At 41.4% G+C, this 16294-nt stretch overlaps 2 protein-coding genes across 2 annotated transcripts in view; both read right to left on the bottom strand.

The window, feature by feature from the left end:
- Positions 1–501: 501 nt before the first annotated feature.
- On the bottom strand, positions 502–1919 carry LOC109999075 (tripartite motif-containing protein 16-like). Its single transcript, XM_020653986.3, has one exon. It carries the CDS (start codon positions 1778–1780, stop codon positions 848–850), a length of 933 nt encoding a protein of 310 aa, XP_020509642.2. The 5' UTR covers positions 1781–1919; the 3' UTR covers positions 502–847.
- Positions 1920–3022: 1103 nt separating this feature from the next.
- Positions 3023–16294, bottom strand: part of col4a5 (collagen, type IV, alpha 5 (Alport syndrome)) — a 45132-nt gene continuing 31860 nt past the window's right edge. Inside the window, exons 25-49 of the mRNA XM_065950307.1 lie at positions 16134–16226; positions 15900–16004; positions 15656–15753; positions 15007–15157; positions 14716–14829; positions 14328–14495; positions 14137–14226; positions 13865–14011; positions 13649–13747; positions 13476–13565; positions 13082–13221; positions 12878–13004; positions 12033–12212; positions 11861–11911; positions 11588–11773; positions 7649–7782; positions 7482–7554; positions 7318–7389; positions 6964–7092; positions 6502–6600; positions 6082–6294; positions 5814–5991; positions 5606–5720; positions 5269–5441; positions 3023–4913 (exon numbers count right to left, since the gene is read on the bottom strand). Of these exons, the coding sequence (XP_065806379.1) occupies positions 4832–4913; positions 5269–5441; positions 5606–5720; positions 5814–5991; positions 6082–6294; positions 6502–6600; positions 6964–7092; positions 7318–7389; positions 7482–7554; positions 7649–7782; positions 11588–11773; positions 11861–11911; positions 12033–12212; positions 12878–13004; positions 13082–13221; positions 13476–13565; positions 13649–13747; positions 13865–14011; positions 14137–14226; positions 14328–14495; positions 14716–14829; positions 15007–15157; positions 15656–15753; positions 15900–16004; positions 16134–16226 (3107 nt within the window). The 3' untranslated portion in view covers positions 3023–4831. The remainder of the gene's footprint in view (positions 4914–5268; positions 5442–5605; positions 5721–5813; positions 5992–6081; positions 6295–6501; positions 6601–6963; positions 7093–7317; positions 7390–7481; positions 7555–7648; positions 7783–11587; positions 11774–11860; positions 11912–12032; positions 12213–12877; positions 13005–13081; positions 13222–13475; positions 13566–13648; positions 13748–13864; positions 14012–14136; positions 14227–14327; positions 14496–14715; positions 14830–15006; positions 15158–15655; positions 15754–15899; positions 16005–16133; positions 16227–16294) is intronic.

Here is a 16294-nt window from a genome sequence, read left to right as displayed (position 1 = left end):
ATGTGGCAGTATGAGTACACAAATGAACCACATATTACACAACAAATTACAATTTTCAGACCTTTGTAAGGTATGTTTGAGTAACTTTAATTGTGAAATGTTATTCAAGGAAGTCTTGTTGGAATTTTCTGTATTTGTTGTGGAAAGCCAAAGCCAGTGGTTCCCAAACGTTTTCTGCAGGGCCCCCCTTTGGCAAATGAAAAGATTTTCAAATCCCCCCACATATCACCATACACATTAACATGTAAACATATACGATTCCATATTTTGAATTTGATCTTTTCCATGTTTTGTGGGTATTCTGGGTATTGAGGAAAAATATTGAATCTTTTAAACAAGTCACCGCCGTGAGTCTTCCAACTGTTGTTATGCTGCCATCTGCTGGTCACTGGTTGGACTTGGACACCTCTTAAGATAAATAATTCCATCTTAAATCAAAGGAGCAGAAATAGCGCAATCATAAAAAAAATCTGAAGTATTCCAGAATACTGGAATAAAATGTCAAAATTTACTTTTTTATTAAAATTTAAATTGTTTGAGTCAGATCTAAACACATGTAAAGAAAGTCCCTTTTTTATTTCCCTAATGTCCCTTGACATAGTGGTCAAAAATAGTTTAAATTTCCCTCCATGCTAAAATGGTTTGGCCTGTCACACCGAGTAAATTTAAAAAGGTAATCTTTGGTAATTAACAGCTTAAATCACCCAATACTGGAAGCCTTGTAATTCTATTTTTGTTTAAGTTGTATCCAAACAGATGTTGATACGGTTTGATTTTTACTATCATACATTGATGTTTAAAAATCTGCTGTTGTGACAACCCTAATAAGTAAATCCCATGTTAAAGTTTAGTTGTCTTGGTCATCTTGAAGCTCATAGCACATTAAAGCAACAGTTTTGATACCAAAAACCCAAAGTCCAACATGCAGGGGCTGAGTGAATGTGGTTTGCACTCTGTGGAGGAGAGTCATTGTATTGTAAACATCGTAGAAGGACAGAATACCTGCACTGTGATCCAGGTACACCCCCACTCTAGAGGACATAAGGTGGGGTTTTGCAGCTGTGATGTACACATGTCTGACTATGAAACGACCATCAACACAATCTAAAGCCCAAGACCCTTCATTGAATCCAAAAATACTCTCAGTTCCTGTTCTGCTTATGTCCTTGTACGAGACGGCGATGGAAAGAGATCCCCCGCTTCTCTCCACCTCGAAGTAATGACGTCCACTGAGACTCTCTTTACTCATGACCTGACGCCCGTACACAAACCTGTCAGGATGACTTGGATACACTTGATCTTCTTCCATTTTCGTTGCTTTTCTGTTCCCCTCAGATAATAACAGGCCGCTGTTTACTGTGTTTGGATCCAGGGTTATTTTACAGGAATATTTTAAGAATTCAGCTCTGGTTTTTGGCTCCTCTTCTTGCAGTGAAGTGTTTGTCTCTGCAAACATTTTAGCGCGATCCTCAATAAGACTCTCCTGATTGTCTCTGGCATCAGACTTCCTATCGTAGGTCATATCTGCTGGTCCTGAAGAAACTCCACATCCTGCCTCATTCAGCTGCTCCAGTAAATCTGTGTTTTTCTCCAGGACAGGCCCTGGTACAAAGACTTCTCTGCACTTAGGACAGCTGTAGTTTTCCATCTGATTCTCTTCCTCACTGAAGCCTCTAATGCAGCTTGTGCAGTAGCTATGCTCACAAGATGTTGTCACCGGATCATTTGCTGTGTTGAAACAGATTGAACATTGTCCCGATTGATTTCCTTGTTGTGCCATTTCTCTTCTGAGACACAGAAAGTCAAACAGTTATCTTCCAATGCTGCCTTCTTATCAAAACAAAAACCGCTATTTTTCTTCTTTAGTTGCTGACCTGCAGTGACTAGAGATTGTCAGCTCTCACACTGAACAGCATGTTGGTAACACCCATATGTGCAGTGGTTGCCTGTAAAGCAGGAAGTAGGAGGGAGGGTTTATGTGCTGTAACATTTCCAGGAAGAGGAGAGGTTTTTAGCAAAGCAAGGGTGTGTTCTCTAGTTCCTGTTGTACCCACAAATGGAAATCCATTTGAACAATATAAGCAAAAGGAGTAAATTTATCTCCTTCATCTTTTGCCCACAATTTGGGTTGGAGCAGCTGTGTTACTAGTTGGTTTAAGAATCACACTTTTAATTGTAAAACATGTATTTTTCATTGATATGTTTTTTTAAAGACAGAGAAAAATGCATACTCAATCTAGGGAAGTGCTGTTTTTCCCTAAAAAAGAAGTGGTTGTCAAGATATTGCAACATAACATGTAATCCCACAGACATGAAAAAGTTTTTGTCTGTCCCCCAAAAGGATAGATGAAACTATAATGTGTATGTCTCCACAAGAATAGGAAAATATTTTTTCTTGAGTCCTCGCAAAGATAGAAAAAAAATAGAAAAGTAATAAGCGTGTCATCTCTAAGATAGAATAAAACAGCAGTTTCTTCATGTTTTTGTGTGACAGCAAAAACATGAAAAAACAAATTAAGTGTCTCCTCAAAGATAAAAAAAGCGGTTTGTGTGTGTCCCCTCAACATTAGAAAGGCAGTTTACCAGTGTCCCCACAAAGGCAGAAAAACCCATTTTTGTGTGATCTCAAGAATCCGTTCCTGTATGTGTGTGACCCCCGATGTGATCCTACAAACCTTTAAAAACACTCTCTGTGCGCCCCAGAAAAGATAGAAGGCAAACTTCTTTACGTCCCAGTTATAGGGGAGCAATTTTTTTAATGTTCCAATAAAGATAGAAAAAACTGTTGGTGTGTGTATGAATATAAATACGCAAGATATTTCTTAATCATATTTAGCTTTAGATGTGCTGACTCTGATAATCTTTCGCCTATATATAATTTCCTAAAAACAATGGATCATGGGTCCTAATGATGATGTTAGATTAAAATTAACTTGTGTCATTAAAGAAGAAAAGCCAGTAATTTAACTATTCGCTGTCTTTGTTTATGTTGTGTTTATCAAATATTTTCAGAAGACAACACTTTGGACATAGTATTTATTTCAGTCTTAAAAGTTTATAACAACTTCTGGATAACATAACATGAAAAAAAAACAAAAGAAAGAAAAAAATAAAACAAATACACATTTTTTTAATCGCACCCCAGGTTGACAAAATTAGAATTTGTAAAAGCAGATTTGAAAAATAAAAATAACAATAAAAATCACAGGAAATAAAACATTTCTTTCCCCCAGAAAAACAGCTTTTGTAGACTTACAGCGCATCAGGAGTCGGTGCCCCCGATGAGTCCCATCAGAGAACATCACACCTGATTTTGAAGTACAGACACTTGAACCTGTGTTTCAACAGATTTGAGTGTGAACACTTTAACCAATTTTGGATACAGATTCAAGCTGGAGAAAGTGAATTTGAAAATTTTAGAGGCACAAAATGCCCCCTCCCCCCCCAAAACAACAACAACCTTAGGCCCTCCTTTTTCAGCAAAGCCCAGCACCTGGAAATGTTAAAAAACACAAAACAAATATTGTGTTTTTTCTAATGAAGGAGCCAAAATGTAATTCAAATCCTTGTTGCACAAATATCTGTAACATTCCCCAATTATTAGACTAGCTAAAAGCAAATCCCCTTTATTCAGTTCAACATTTATTAATTCTACAAATTGAATACAAAAGATTTAAGCGATTGTTTACATTATACAAGTCTGTTGTTGAGGAAAATGGCTCTGTCTGTGCTCAGTAGTTTTTGAAATGCCTGACCTTTGTTTGTGAACAGTGAACAATCTCCCCACAGCCAAATAAGTTTATATACCTTTATTCCTCTTTTTTTCAAATATATATTTATTATATATAAAATACTGTTTCATTCATAAAAGCCTTACTTTGTACAATATCTGAGTGGTGTGTGTCTGTGAGCATTGAAGTGAATTAATGTGTTTTCTGTATGTGTTTGTGTGTAAATGCGTGAGTGTGTGAGCTAAAAAGAACCTGGAAATTGTCTCATATCAAACAGCTGGTACCGATTCATGACCTAATTCACTAAAAACAAAGTGTTTTACACAATATACACATTTTATTACTTACAAAAAAAAAGTATGAGAAAGAAAATGTAGGGCTGAGGGTTAGGAGGCGGGCTATGGTAGGGTTAGTACCACCAAATGTAACGTTTAAACGACAGAAAAATGACGGAGAAAGAGAGAGAAAGAGTGTGTGAATGAAGAGCTAGTTATAAAAAAAAGGCAGTCTCACTAAAAGGAAAGCTCATCGTCAGTGCATCTCTCATCTTGGATGTTCCGAAGTCAAAGTGCCGATTTGGTAACCATGGAGACCATCCACTCCTCATCAATAAGATCAAAAATAAAATTAAAATAAAATAAAAAAATCACTTCTGTCTAGAACTGGATGTATGGTATCACATTTTTTGTTGCACTAACGTCAAAAGTGATTTAAAAAAATAAGAAGGGAAAAAGGGATCCTTTTGGGAAAGAAGAAGGAAAATGAAAAATGCACTTTAGTTGTCGCACATCCATCATGGCACCATTTAGTGGATATTTTTCTGCTTTCATTTTGAGGTACTTCTGAAGAAAAACAAAGACTAAATATAAGATTTATTTACGCCAGTTTTTTTCTTTTTTTCTTTTAAGCTGTGTTGCACAGTAGCACCATTGTTTTGTTTTTCTGGAAGACAATGCACCATTGGTATTCCACTTTATCGTCATGGCAACAGTATATCCGTCGCTGTGACTACTACCCCCCCTACTTGTCCCCCATCATCAAATCATCTCTCGTTATTGATCAGGCGAGCCTGGCACCGGTTGGTTTCTTGCTGGTTGCTGTTACGTCCTCTTCATGCAGACGACGCAGCGGCTAACGCGTGTTCGTAGGTTACCCGCCTTGAGAGTCTCTGACTGTGGCTTCCTGTGAGGTCACAAGGTAAAGGAGGTTAAGAGAGGCAGGAGAGTGTAGAAAAAAAGTTAGAAAATAAATATGTAACATAAATAAACAGTGGCGGCTGGTATATTATTCCCCAAAAGGGGCGCAATTTTTCACAGATGGACCGGGATGTACATCTTGGTCTGTTAGCTTGATGCTATCAAGTAATCAAAATTGCCATTAACGGCCTAACATAATTAGCATCCCAATCTCTTTAACCTAACAAACCATCTATTTTACTTAACAATGTAAACCAAAATGAATTATTTTCTCCTGAGATGCTAAGTTAGATTCTTAGCATCACTAGTCTGTAACTCTACAGTATTACATGATACTGTACCTGAACATCTCGCTCTGTTCTACAGTGGCCAACCAGAAGCTGTAAGAGTTGCCGTAGTAGTTGCAAGTCCCTCTGCCGTGGCACTCTATGAAGGGAGCGCTGCGGAACTCCTCCAGGCAGGAGCCGGGTGAGGCCAGAGCTTGACCGGAGCCCTCTGCACCTGCACTGGTGTGCTGGGGAGGGAAGACGGAAGAGTGGTTATGATACGAACCGCATCGAGTCGTCAGGAAACCATGAATGTGCGAGAAGTTTTAAGAATCAGAAATTAATGTTCTAAGGAATAGCTAGGCATCTGAAGCAGCATCAACATTTGTGTGTGCTGGTGTGTATGTCCTACCATCATAAAGGAGTATCCGATCCACAGGGCTTCCCAATTCGACGGGCAGGTGGGAATCTGGATGGTCTGACTATGGACTGCAATCACCATGGCCGGAGCTTCACACACTGAACACCTAAAGCGCACACGAAGACACTAAGTTTAGCACCTTGCAGCTTCCCTTATCGAGCCTCTCTTTCTGCTCATTCGTGCCTCTCTCCAGCTCTACCTGCTGATGAACGGCTTGATGCTCTCTCCGGTGAGGGGGGCCATTGACATGGGCATTGGCTCAGGCGTAGAGAGCCAGTAGGAATAGTCATTACGAGACGCAAAGTTGCATACGTTGTTGATGTTGCAGAACATGAAGGGCATTGTGCTGAATCTGCGCAGACAGCTGCCGGCCGTGCCTAGAACACAGGGAGAAGTTGGTCAAATGTATGAAGCTTAAATGATAAATGAATGAAGTACAGCTATACCGACACAGAAATTGTTCATACCAAGGTCCTGTCCATGTGCTCTCTCATTGCCCTGCACGTACAGCAGTGAGTATCCATCGTAGATGGGGTTTGTTCCTTCGGGACAGAAGGGAACGTCCTGACCCTGGCTGTGTCTGGTGATGAGGAAGCCATGAGCTGCAGAGACTGATCCTGGTAGACCAGGAGGACCCTGAGGACCATCTGAACCAGGAGGACCAGGGTAACCACGCTGACCTGAAATCAGGGAAAGTAGATTTTTAAGAAAGGAAGTACAACTGTGCTGCAAAAAGGGCCAAAAGCTAAATGTTTGCTCATAAAGCAGGGAGCTAGTTTTTTTTTTTTTAACTAACAGCAGAAACATTTCTTAGCTGACATGGTGTTATCAACAAATGCTGCTATGCTAAGCTAATCTCCCTGAGGTGCATACATCCGCTCACTCACCAGGCTGACCGGCTGGTCCAGTGTCTCCCTTCCTGCCTGGTGGGCCGCTGAAGCCAGGTGGACCCTCCAGACCAGGATTTCCAGGTTCACCAGATGGACCTGAGAGAGTGAGAGTGTTTTATGTAACAATGCTAGGTTTATTGTGAATTTAAAAATGGATTTCAAAAAAGAAGACAAATCTGTGTAAATCTCAATTTTAAAAATAAGAGTGATACATTGAAACTGAATGTCAGTTATTATGAATGTCAGTGCTTTTAGGTTTAAACGTCAACCACGCCAACCATTCCTAGTACTTTAAACCTCGAAGCCATATTTCCTCGAGCTTGCATTTTCTCCATCTTCTTCTTCTTTAACTCTCTTCTGATTGCAGTTTTTCAATGCCTACATAATACGCTGCCTCAAAAGCAGTGAATAGCCATTTGATCAAGCACTTAATACGTCCATAAGTCCATATTTACTCACCTGGAAGTCCGTCACGCCCAGAAGGACCAGGGGATCCCCGACCACCGTTCAGGCCCACGGGACCAGGGGGACCCCTCTCTCCCTTCACCACAATTGGAGTTGGAGGTGCACCAGGGTCACCACGAGGACCTGGAGGTCAAAAAGAAATAAAAAGAAAAATGTCACTAAATTTAACCCCAAAATGATTTCCACTTCTAGACTCATCTTTTAACAGCAATTCCAAACAGCAGTATTTGTATTCATTAAACCTCCCCAATGGGTTTTTTTCTTCTCTTTTTGTTGTTTTTATTGTTCGTCTGTTAGTTTTTCACTTGTCTGTCACATAATTCCATAATGGAAAGAAAGCACACTCACCTTCGGGTCCAACATCTCCAGGATCTCCAGGAAGCCCATTAACACCGGAGATGCCTGAATCACCTTTTGGTCCTGGAAAAAAACACAAATAATCAAATCTTTGGTCCATGACATTTTTAAATATGAGGAAGTCCGAAAATCCGGTTTTAATATTATTTACTAACCAGGGAATCCAGGAACCCCAGGAAGACCAATGTCTCCCTTTGCACCATTACCACCAGGTTGACCAGACGAACCCTATAAAGAAGACAACACATTCTTTAACTTCTGGTTTTGTAGATCTTGCGAGTTCAACAAACCAATTTTAACAGATCAAACACAATGATCTTACTGGGAATCCAGGAACACCAGTGTCTCCTTTTGATCCGGGGAAGCCTGGCTGGCCTGGAGTGCCAGAGTTACCCTTCTCTCCTCTGACGCCGCCTGTTCCTGCGGGCCCACGCGGACCCTCTGGGCCAGGTGCACCTTTGGACATCAAAAGTCAAACATCAGGTACAGAAATGTAAAAAAAAACACAACACTATAATTAAAAATAACATGCTCAACAATGTCAGTTTCCACTAACGGATTGGAAAGACTTTATCAATACCATGTATGTTAAAATGGTACAATCTCCATTATTTTAATGATCGATAGCTGCTGCGGTATCAAAATAGATATTGGTACAATTTGGCATTTACTGGTATTGAGTCAAAGTTGCAATAAGTATACAATACACATCTGGAAATATCTAAGATGGCAGAGAAAATCTCAAAAGACATTCAGAATAAATACAGAGTAGTGGAAATAAACAAAGTCATGTAATTTGACTTCACCAGCGTTGCATATTTAGACTTAAATCCAGCATTAAAAGAACAACAAAAAAGAGAAAATGAAAAAAAAAAAAATAATAATTGTTTGCTTGGATTGATGAAATTAAGTCAACATGATTTTGTTAAATAAACACAGTGAGATTAAATGTGTATATATATAGAGCATCATGACTGATTTCTTTATGTGTGTTGGGTTTTATTGTCAGAAGTCCTTAGTGTCCAGCCTCGTCTGTGGGGTAAAGAGGGGTTAGTACACATCTTCCAACATTAGGTTTCTGTGCCACAGCATGTATCAAAACCATCAAACCACAAGTCTAACCTGGAGGACCTAGGGTTCCAAGAATCGCAGGTAAAGCAGAGCCGGGTTGTTGGCACAGGGCAAAAAAGAAGACCAGGTTTAGACAGAAGCAAGCATCAGTACAGAAACAAAGTCAGACAAAAAAAACTGCAGGGATGTTCTGTGTAGCTAATGTTGACCAAAGCCAATTTTAGATCCATTGGAAATGGGACCTCATGGGATATTATGAGTTTGAACATTGGGAGCTGGGTTGTAAGCATTATAAATAATCTGGTACAATCTAACTACCGATATTTATGAATAAATATAGACCCTCTTTTAACGGTCCAATGTATCACTCATAGAGAATTCTTGTAAAAATGGCTGGTTCAGCATCCACCAGTTTATTACACCTACCCCATGTCAGCACTATCAGTTATTAAAAACAAAATGAAATAATTAAACTGGTGAATAAATCTAGCAATATGGGCGCATATCTGCCACAACATTAGCCGATACCTATAGTCAATTGACACGCTAATATCGGCTTGCTGATTAATCGGTCTGAATATTACACCTGAAAATCATGTCACAGTTGTCATGGAAGCATTAGCATTTAGCATGACAGCGTTTATCCTTATTATTGCTGAACTTACATAAAGCAGGTTGGCTAACCTGACAAAATACTTTTATATTTGTTATTTTACCAATTAACGACCAGGGGGCTCAGGAGAGAATGTTTACAGCCTGCTGGGTGGAAATTGGGGATTTTGAAGATGCTCTTGTTTGAGTCTCTAAGCTACAATATTTTTAATTGATCTAAATCTTGAAATAGTACATTTCAACAGAGCTGGAACTACAATATGTGACATACACTTATAACAACGATTTAACTGTACGGGTGTGTTAGTTACATGGTGTGTTTGTATTTGACTAACGTGACCAAGATGACATGCTAATTGTAGCAGAAAAGTACTGTGAGTTTTAAAAATCACAAGTGTGTAAATTATTTTTTATTATTAAACATATTTATTTAATCAAAGGTGCTTACTTGATAGGTGTGCGTTATTCTACAATCAGTGTGCATAGAAAGTGGAAGAAGACAGTTGTTAAGAAGAAATCGAGTCAGAGATGAAACAATAAAGAGATTTCATGAAAGTTTTTAGGTGAAATTCGCCCCTGCTAGATCAGAGAGTAGGGTCAGTGGTTCGATAAGGAACGTGCAGGAGAAGTCTGGGCACCAGCTGATCTGACCTGAGGGACCTGCAGCAGTCGGATGTATGTGTCACCACACGAGGGGGTGGGGCCACACCACAATGGGTGGGGCCAAGCCACAGGAAACAGGGGTTAAAATGTCATAACTTGTTGGTCTCCTTTACACCCAAATACTGCCAAACACAGCGCTGGTGTGTGGTCAGTGCTGACAATGAGGCGTTAACGTGAATTCTTGGTCATTTTTAGCATTTAAATTCTAGATGAGAAGTTTGATCCATACAAATATCACACAAAACGTTATTTTATTACAACTCTTTGACAGTTAACTTGCAAAATATGTTTCCTTCTTTTACGCCTCTGAACTGATGTCAGATAAGAGAAGCCAAAGCAGACAGTGCCCTCTGCTGGATAGAAAATGGTAATGCGATATATTTTTGTCAATCGATTGGAATTGTCCTTTATTTTTGTCCATTTTTAATTGTATCGCAACATATTACATCCTTAGACACTAGCTTAACATTGGGTCTATGTAACATAATGAGTATGGTCTTTTACCTTCTGTGATTGATTGACACTTACAAACTTAAAAATTTACTTTGATGTCAGGGTCGTCCACTGTTTCCAGCGCTGTGTTAGGCTTAATAATGTGTAATCATGCAGATGACTGATTGGTGGAACAAAATACACAAAATACAATACTGCAAAGCCAGATACAAACCTAAACACTCTCACATACTGTAGGCTTAAAAGGAATGGAAGCATGGCTGCAGAACAATCTCCATGGGTGTCTCTTTCAAGAATAACCGGCACAGATACCTGGTTATCTCAATAATCTTATAGAGGAAAGGCAGGAATTTTCATCATGAAGATGAGAGTTTGTTTGAGTTTGTTTAAGGCTCAGCTGTTGAACACCAACATTACTTCCAATGTTCAAGCAATACGACAAACACCGAACACACCAGTTCAACCCACCAGAGGTACAGACAAATATACAGTGCATGGATATTATTATTTAATTTGCTGTTGAAAGAGATAGATTACAGCTTTCCCCATTCTGGGATCAGGACAGAGGGCAAAGGGGTGAGGAGACATGAGGACAGACAGGTGGATCTGGTTGATGAAATGGACAACAAAGTGCCGTAAACACATGCTGCTCTTTTTGGTGATTGGTGCATGAGGAGCAACCTGATGTTTCCTGGTGAAAAAAGGTTTGGCGGGGGTGTGTGCACACGGCATTACAAACTTTAATCATCCGTGCTCAGTGTTCTTGACAATGACTGGACAGGTGGTGCTCAAACAGTGATGTGGCTCTTTTCATGCAAATCAATGAACATGGTGATGGAATCATTCACAGTTTGAAATAGAGATTCTGCCATTTGCTGTCTGGTTTTCTGATCCCATTTTTACAACATCTATCGTTATGGGGATTCCTTGGCTTTTGAAGCCAGCTCCCAAGGGACACTTGAGGAACTGCAGTTTTCTGGACTTCTGCACTGGTTGAAGATTAATCTAATTGGCAGGCAGTTTAATCCGTCCATCGTTTCTCAATTTATGGATAAACTGTGTGGTCCATAAAATGTCCAAAAATGGAAAGAAATGTACACTAGTATGTCTCTATCCAAGAGTTTGCCAAAGTAACTATTTAGACTATTTCATGCCTCATCCTCTCTGACAGTCAAAGTAATCTAAGCTAGGATTTGGCGAGAAAAGGCAGGATACAGAACTGCGAATTCTGTATGGATTGCAGTGAATGGATTATGACGTCCCAGCATGGCTCTTTGTGCTTCTTAGCAATATAGCGATGAACAGCCTCCCCTAATACTAACTGGAAGGTTACACACAATAAACCATGCCAACGTGTGACCGTAGGCAGAGGGAAGCTAATCAAACAATCTAGGAGTCAGAAAACCAGGCAGCAAATTATGGCCGAACTTGTGGTGATAATTATAAATCCCAAGTGCTTTACCTGCTCTTCCGGGGGGTCCAGGTGGTCCTGAGAGCCCTTTGGGGCCCTGCAGAGCAAATCCAGGAGGTCCAGGTGGGCCACTGTTGCCAGCAGGACCTGGACTACCAGGGAAACCAGCCTCTCCTTTAGTGCCGGGGAAACCAGGACTGCCAGATGGACCAGGGAGACCTGGGTCACCCTTACCACCTTAACACAAAGTGAGATGAAGCAGAGATTGTTAATGCAGAAACTATAATCTCCACAAGTAAAACTGTTACACATACTGTTACTCACCTGGCAACCCTGGAAGACCAGAGGCACCGGGACCTCCATAACCAGGAAGTCCTGAAGAGGAAATAGACCAGAAGTGACTCAAAACAACAAAATAACAACATATTATTCACAGTGGATAGCAAGCATACTTTAGCATAATGTAGAGTCATTTTTCCTGAGCATGTTGACCTACCTGGTTCTCCTTTGACTCCAGCTGGTCCCGGGATCCCGTCCCGACCTGCCTGACCCTTCTCTCCAGGAAGCCCGGGTGCTCCTGACCTACCAGGTTCTCCTGGTCTACCTGGGGATCCTGTGAGACCTGAGCCACCAGGTCCACCATCAAGACCCTTTGGACCGGGGATGCCGGGTGCACCTGACAGGAGAGATGGACGACACATCAGTCGGTGTGACTTGATGTTCATGCTTCTTTTTTTTTTTTATTAAACTAAATTTACTTTATTCATCCTGAGGGAAATTCAAATGTGTTATTCAAAAGGGTTGGCTTAATGAGCCAAAGCTTCATCCTCCACCTTTTCACTCGATTTAATCCCTAAACATACTCTACATGGAATTTTTGATTTCATTTTGAATTTGTTAAAATTTGGACTTGTGCTCTGGGCAGTTAAGGATTTAGTGTCTTGCTCAAGGGTACCTCAGCAGTACTCGGGAAGTGAACTGACACCTCTCCAGCCACCAGTCCTGATTCCACACTCCCACACTGTCAGTTCTGGGACTTGAACAGATGACCCTCCGGTTTCCAAGCCCTTACAGACTGATTTACTGATCCTCCAAGTACTGTTAGCACGGCATAATTTCCTTTGTAACACTCAAAAGCTAATGGTACCTCTTTTAGGTATGAGCAAACATTTTTGGAGGTGTTCTTGCACCAATTTGTTATTTCCTTGATTCAGATTCCATTTCCTAAATTAATGAATCATCCATACAGTACTTAAGTTCAGCAGGGAGTTTTCTGAAATGTCCAAAAGAGCAACATTGAATTTTTCTAACAAAATGTCTGAAACAAAACTTCAGATTTACCTTGGAATCCTGGGAGGCCGGGGTCTCCCTTGGGGCCTGGCCCTCCTGGTAAACCTGAGCCACCGGGTAATCCTGGACCTCCTTTCAGCCCTGAACTTCCTGGGAACCCTGGCTGTCCTGGGTCACCCTATGACCAACACAAAACCATGACGCAAGAACCAGAATTTTGCATTTATCTGAAGTTTGTATGGTTGTCTATTCTACCTTTGGTCCAGCTAGTCCGGGTGGTCCTACACCAGCAGAACCTGGTTCACCTTTGGCTCCAGGGTAACCAGGGCCTCCAGGCTGTCCTGGGGATCCAGACCTACCTGGCTGACCTGGTAGACCTTTCTGCCCTGATGGTCCTGTAACAAGTATAAATATTTTTTTTTATCCAGATCATAGATTTGATTTAAACATTTTTTTTATATATCAGGGAGAGAGACAGTAGAAAATTGCATGCAGGAAATGAGCCACAGGTTGGATTTTGTCCGCTTGTAAGACTACAGCCTCTGTATATGGGGCGCGCGCCCTAAACACTCGACCACCGACGCCCCATAATCCATGAATCTAGTGTTACTTTAGTCCTTTAGAATGGGGAACAAATATTGAAAGTTACCTGGAAATCCCATTTCTCCCATGCTGCCTTTAGATCCTGGACCTCCAGGACCACCTGGGCCTCCTGGGATGCCAGGATCTCCTTTAGGACCTGCAACACAATGGAATGAGCATGTTGGAAAATGATTTGCACATTTAAATGTGTTTCTTTTTTATATTGAGGTAAACCCATACCTGAAGGTCCAGGGAGTCCTGGGCGGCCATCTGATCCTGGCAGTCCAGGGTCACCAGAGAGACCTGGGATTCCTTTCTGACCTGGAAGACCTGGTGAACCTGTAAAACAAACACATACAAAATGAATCAATGAATATCTTATACAAGAGGTAATAGTAATTTGCTCCTTGGAAAATACTTCACATTAAGATACATTGATGGTGTTCTCAGGTGTACCTGGTAGTCCAGGATCTCCTTTGGTTCCCTTTGTGACTGATGGCGGCTGACTGACTCCTGGGGGTCCCTGGAGACCAGGCTCACCTCTCTCTCCCTTGCCACCGGGGCCACCGGGTCCACCGTCTCTTCCCGGGAATCCAGATTCACCTGGAGGAATAGTTTAAGAAGTAATAAGTGATATGTCATGATTTGGTCTTGTCTAGTCTAGTTTTGTATATTTCAGAGTTTGGATTTCCTGACCTATAAATCTATAATTGATGTATGTAGTGTACCTTTAAGGCCAGGTCCACCAGGCCCTCCTGGGCCACCTGGTCCTCCTGAAGGCCCTGGAGATCCCATGGGACCCATGTCTCCTTTCTGACCTGCAACCAGTCAGACATTAAAGGGGGAGAAAATAAACAATCAACACATTGAAATAATCAAATAATGTTATTGCTGCACATGTAGGAATTTTTTTTTTTACCAGGCAGTCCCGGCAGGCCATCCCTTCCAGGTCCCCCTGGAGGTCCTGGGATACCGACTTGTCCTGTGGAACCTGGGAAACCAGGATTTCCTCTGTCTCCTGGCAGACCTGGGATGTCTAGACCTGGAGGGCCAGGGTCTCCCTTCTCTCCGTTTGATCCAGGGAATCCTGAAATAATGATTTGAAGATTCAACCCTCTTAACTTAAATTCCAGGTTATAAATAATGGTAGTCATATTGGTAAAAAAACATGAACAAAAAAAAGAACATCAGAAACAATCCTTTAAACATTCTTTTAAATATGATTTTATGGGAAAAAGTTGTACTGTGCTGTACTTTTTTTATTTTGAGAAAAGACAAGCAAGTAATTATGTCCTTATGTATCTCACCGGGTGGTCCTATTGGGCCAGGGCTGCCAGTAGGGCCGGGTGGACCCAGTGAGCCAAGGGTGGGGGATCCAGGTGGGCCACGGGCTCCAGGAAAACCTGGTGTGCCAGGCTCACCTAATGCAAAGATGGATGGGAAGGTCAGCTTGGTTTGCAGTTGGCTATATTGGGTTTTGGGTGGTTAAGTGATTTAGTGTGTGTGTAAGCTGGTGAAGCTCACATGTCTTTCTATCTCCCTACTTTACATAGATTTGCCCAATGGAAAACAATGTTATCGACAGGACTGCAGAATACCTTTACTGCCGGGACTGCCATCAAATCCATTTCGGCCAGGACCACCAGGACCACCAGGGAAACCTGAATCTCCCTTAGGTCCAGGGAAACCTTTACCTCCAGATGCTCCGGGTAAACCTGGGGGGCCAGGGAGGCCAAATCCAGGTTCGCCCTGTCACAGAAAGAGAAGGCAGCCAATTGTTTATTGCGATCTCTAAGACAGCTAGCCATTCCATTTACAGTAAAGTGCATGATTTGCTTTGTGATCTGTATTCAACTTGATAAATTAAACAATATAATATTACTGTTTTCAACACTTTGTTGTTGTTCCTTTAAAGGGAAATTGTCCTTTTGAAGACACTGCAGGTATCACAATCCTTATGTCTCAGGTAACCTCAGGTAACTGTATTTTGTAGTAACAGTTAACAGTAACAAGATGGCAGTAGCTAGATTTCAAGGGCTTAATAGGAGGCTTAAAAGCTACCAAATTATGTACTTTGCATGAGTCTGCATTTTTGCAGACTTTACTGTGGGACTTATCTAGAGGTCATTGTGAACTTGGAGGAAGTGGTTGTCCAAAATTGAAATACTTTTTTTTTTTTTTTTTACCTTAGATCTGAATTCCCCATTGGAAGTAACCAAATGACCTATCCTCCATAAAGCTACCTACCTTGGGTCCAGGAAAACCAGGCTGGCCGGGGAGTCCATCTACACCTGGTCTGCCTGGTCCTGCGGGAGCTCCTGGCTGGCCGGGAATTCCTGGGAATCCTAGAAGAGAAAAATTGAGAGGTTGAGGGTTGTGCAACAGGAGAAGGTATTGGTAACAGGTACAGGTGCAGAGGAGGCACTTTGAAGGGAGATAGAGAATGAAGACGATGACAAGATGTAAAAGGAGCATTCATCTTTGTCTTTACCTTTCACTCCTGGGGGTCCTGGAAGTCCAATTCCTGGGAGTCCAGGATCACCCTTTGCTCCTGGTAAACCAGGGAAACCATTTTGTCCGGGCTGACCAGGGCTACCTGATGACAGAAAATTGCAAAAAAGCAAAAAAAAAATCAATTAGATAACAAAGACAGTTGGCATCTGCAATGCCTGGAATTAGCGACACATGAAAATTGTGTTTCTCCTGTAAAACAACAACTGTGTACCTGATGCACCAGGTAATCCTGGCTCTCCATCCAGTCCTCTGAGTCCTGGTAAGCCTTTCTCTGCGATTGACAGGCCTGGTTCACCTTTAGCCCCTGGTGTGAGAATGCATGGGAGGAAACATAAGTGAGGTTAAAGAATCTCTTTCTGAACAAAAGAGAGA

Source organism: Labrus bergylta, chromosome 22, assembly GCF_963930695.1.
Source record: "Labrus bergylta chromosome 22, fLabBer1.1, whole genome shotgun sequence".
NCBI lineage: Eukaryota > Metazoa > Chordata > Actinopteri > Labriformes > Labridae > Labrus > Labrus bergylta.
The sequence above is the reverse complement of the archived record's forward strand: the minus strand, read 5'-3'. Positions and strand labels throughout refer to the sequence as shown.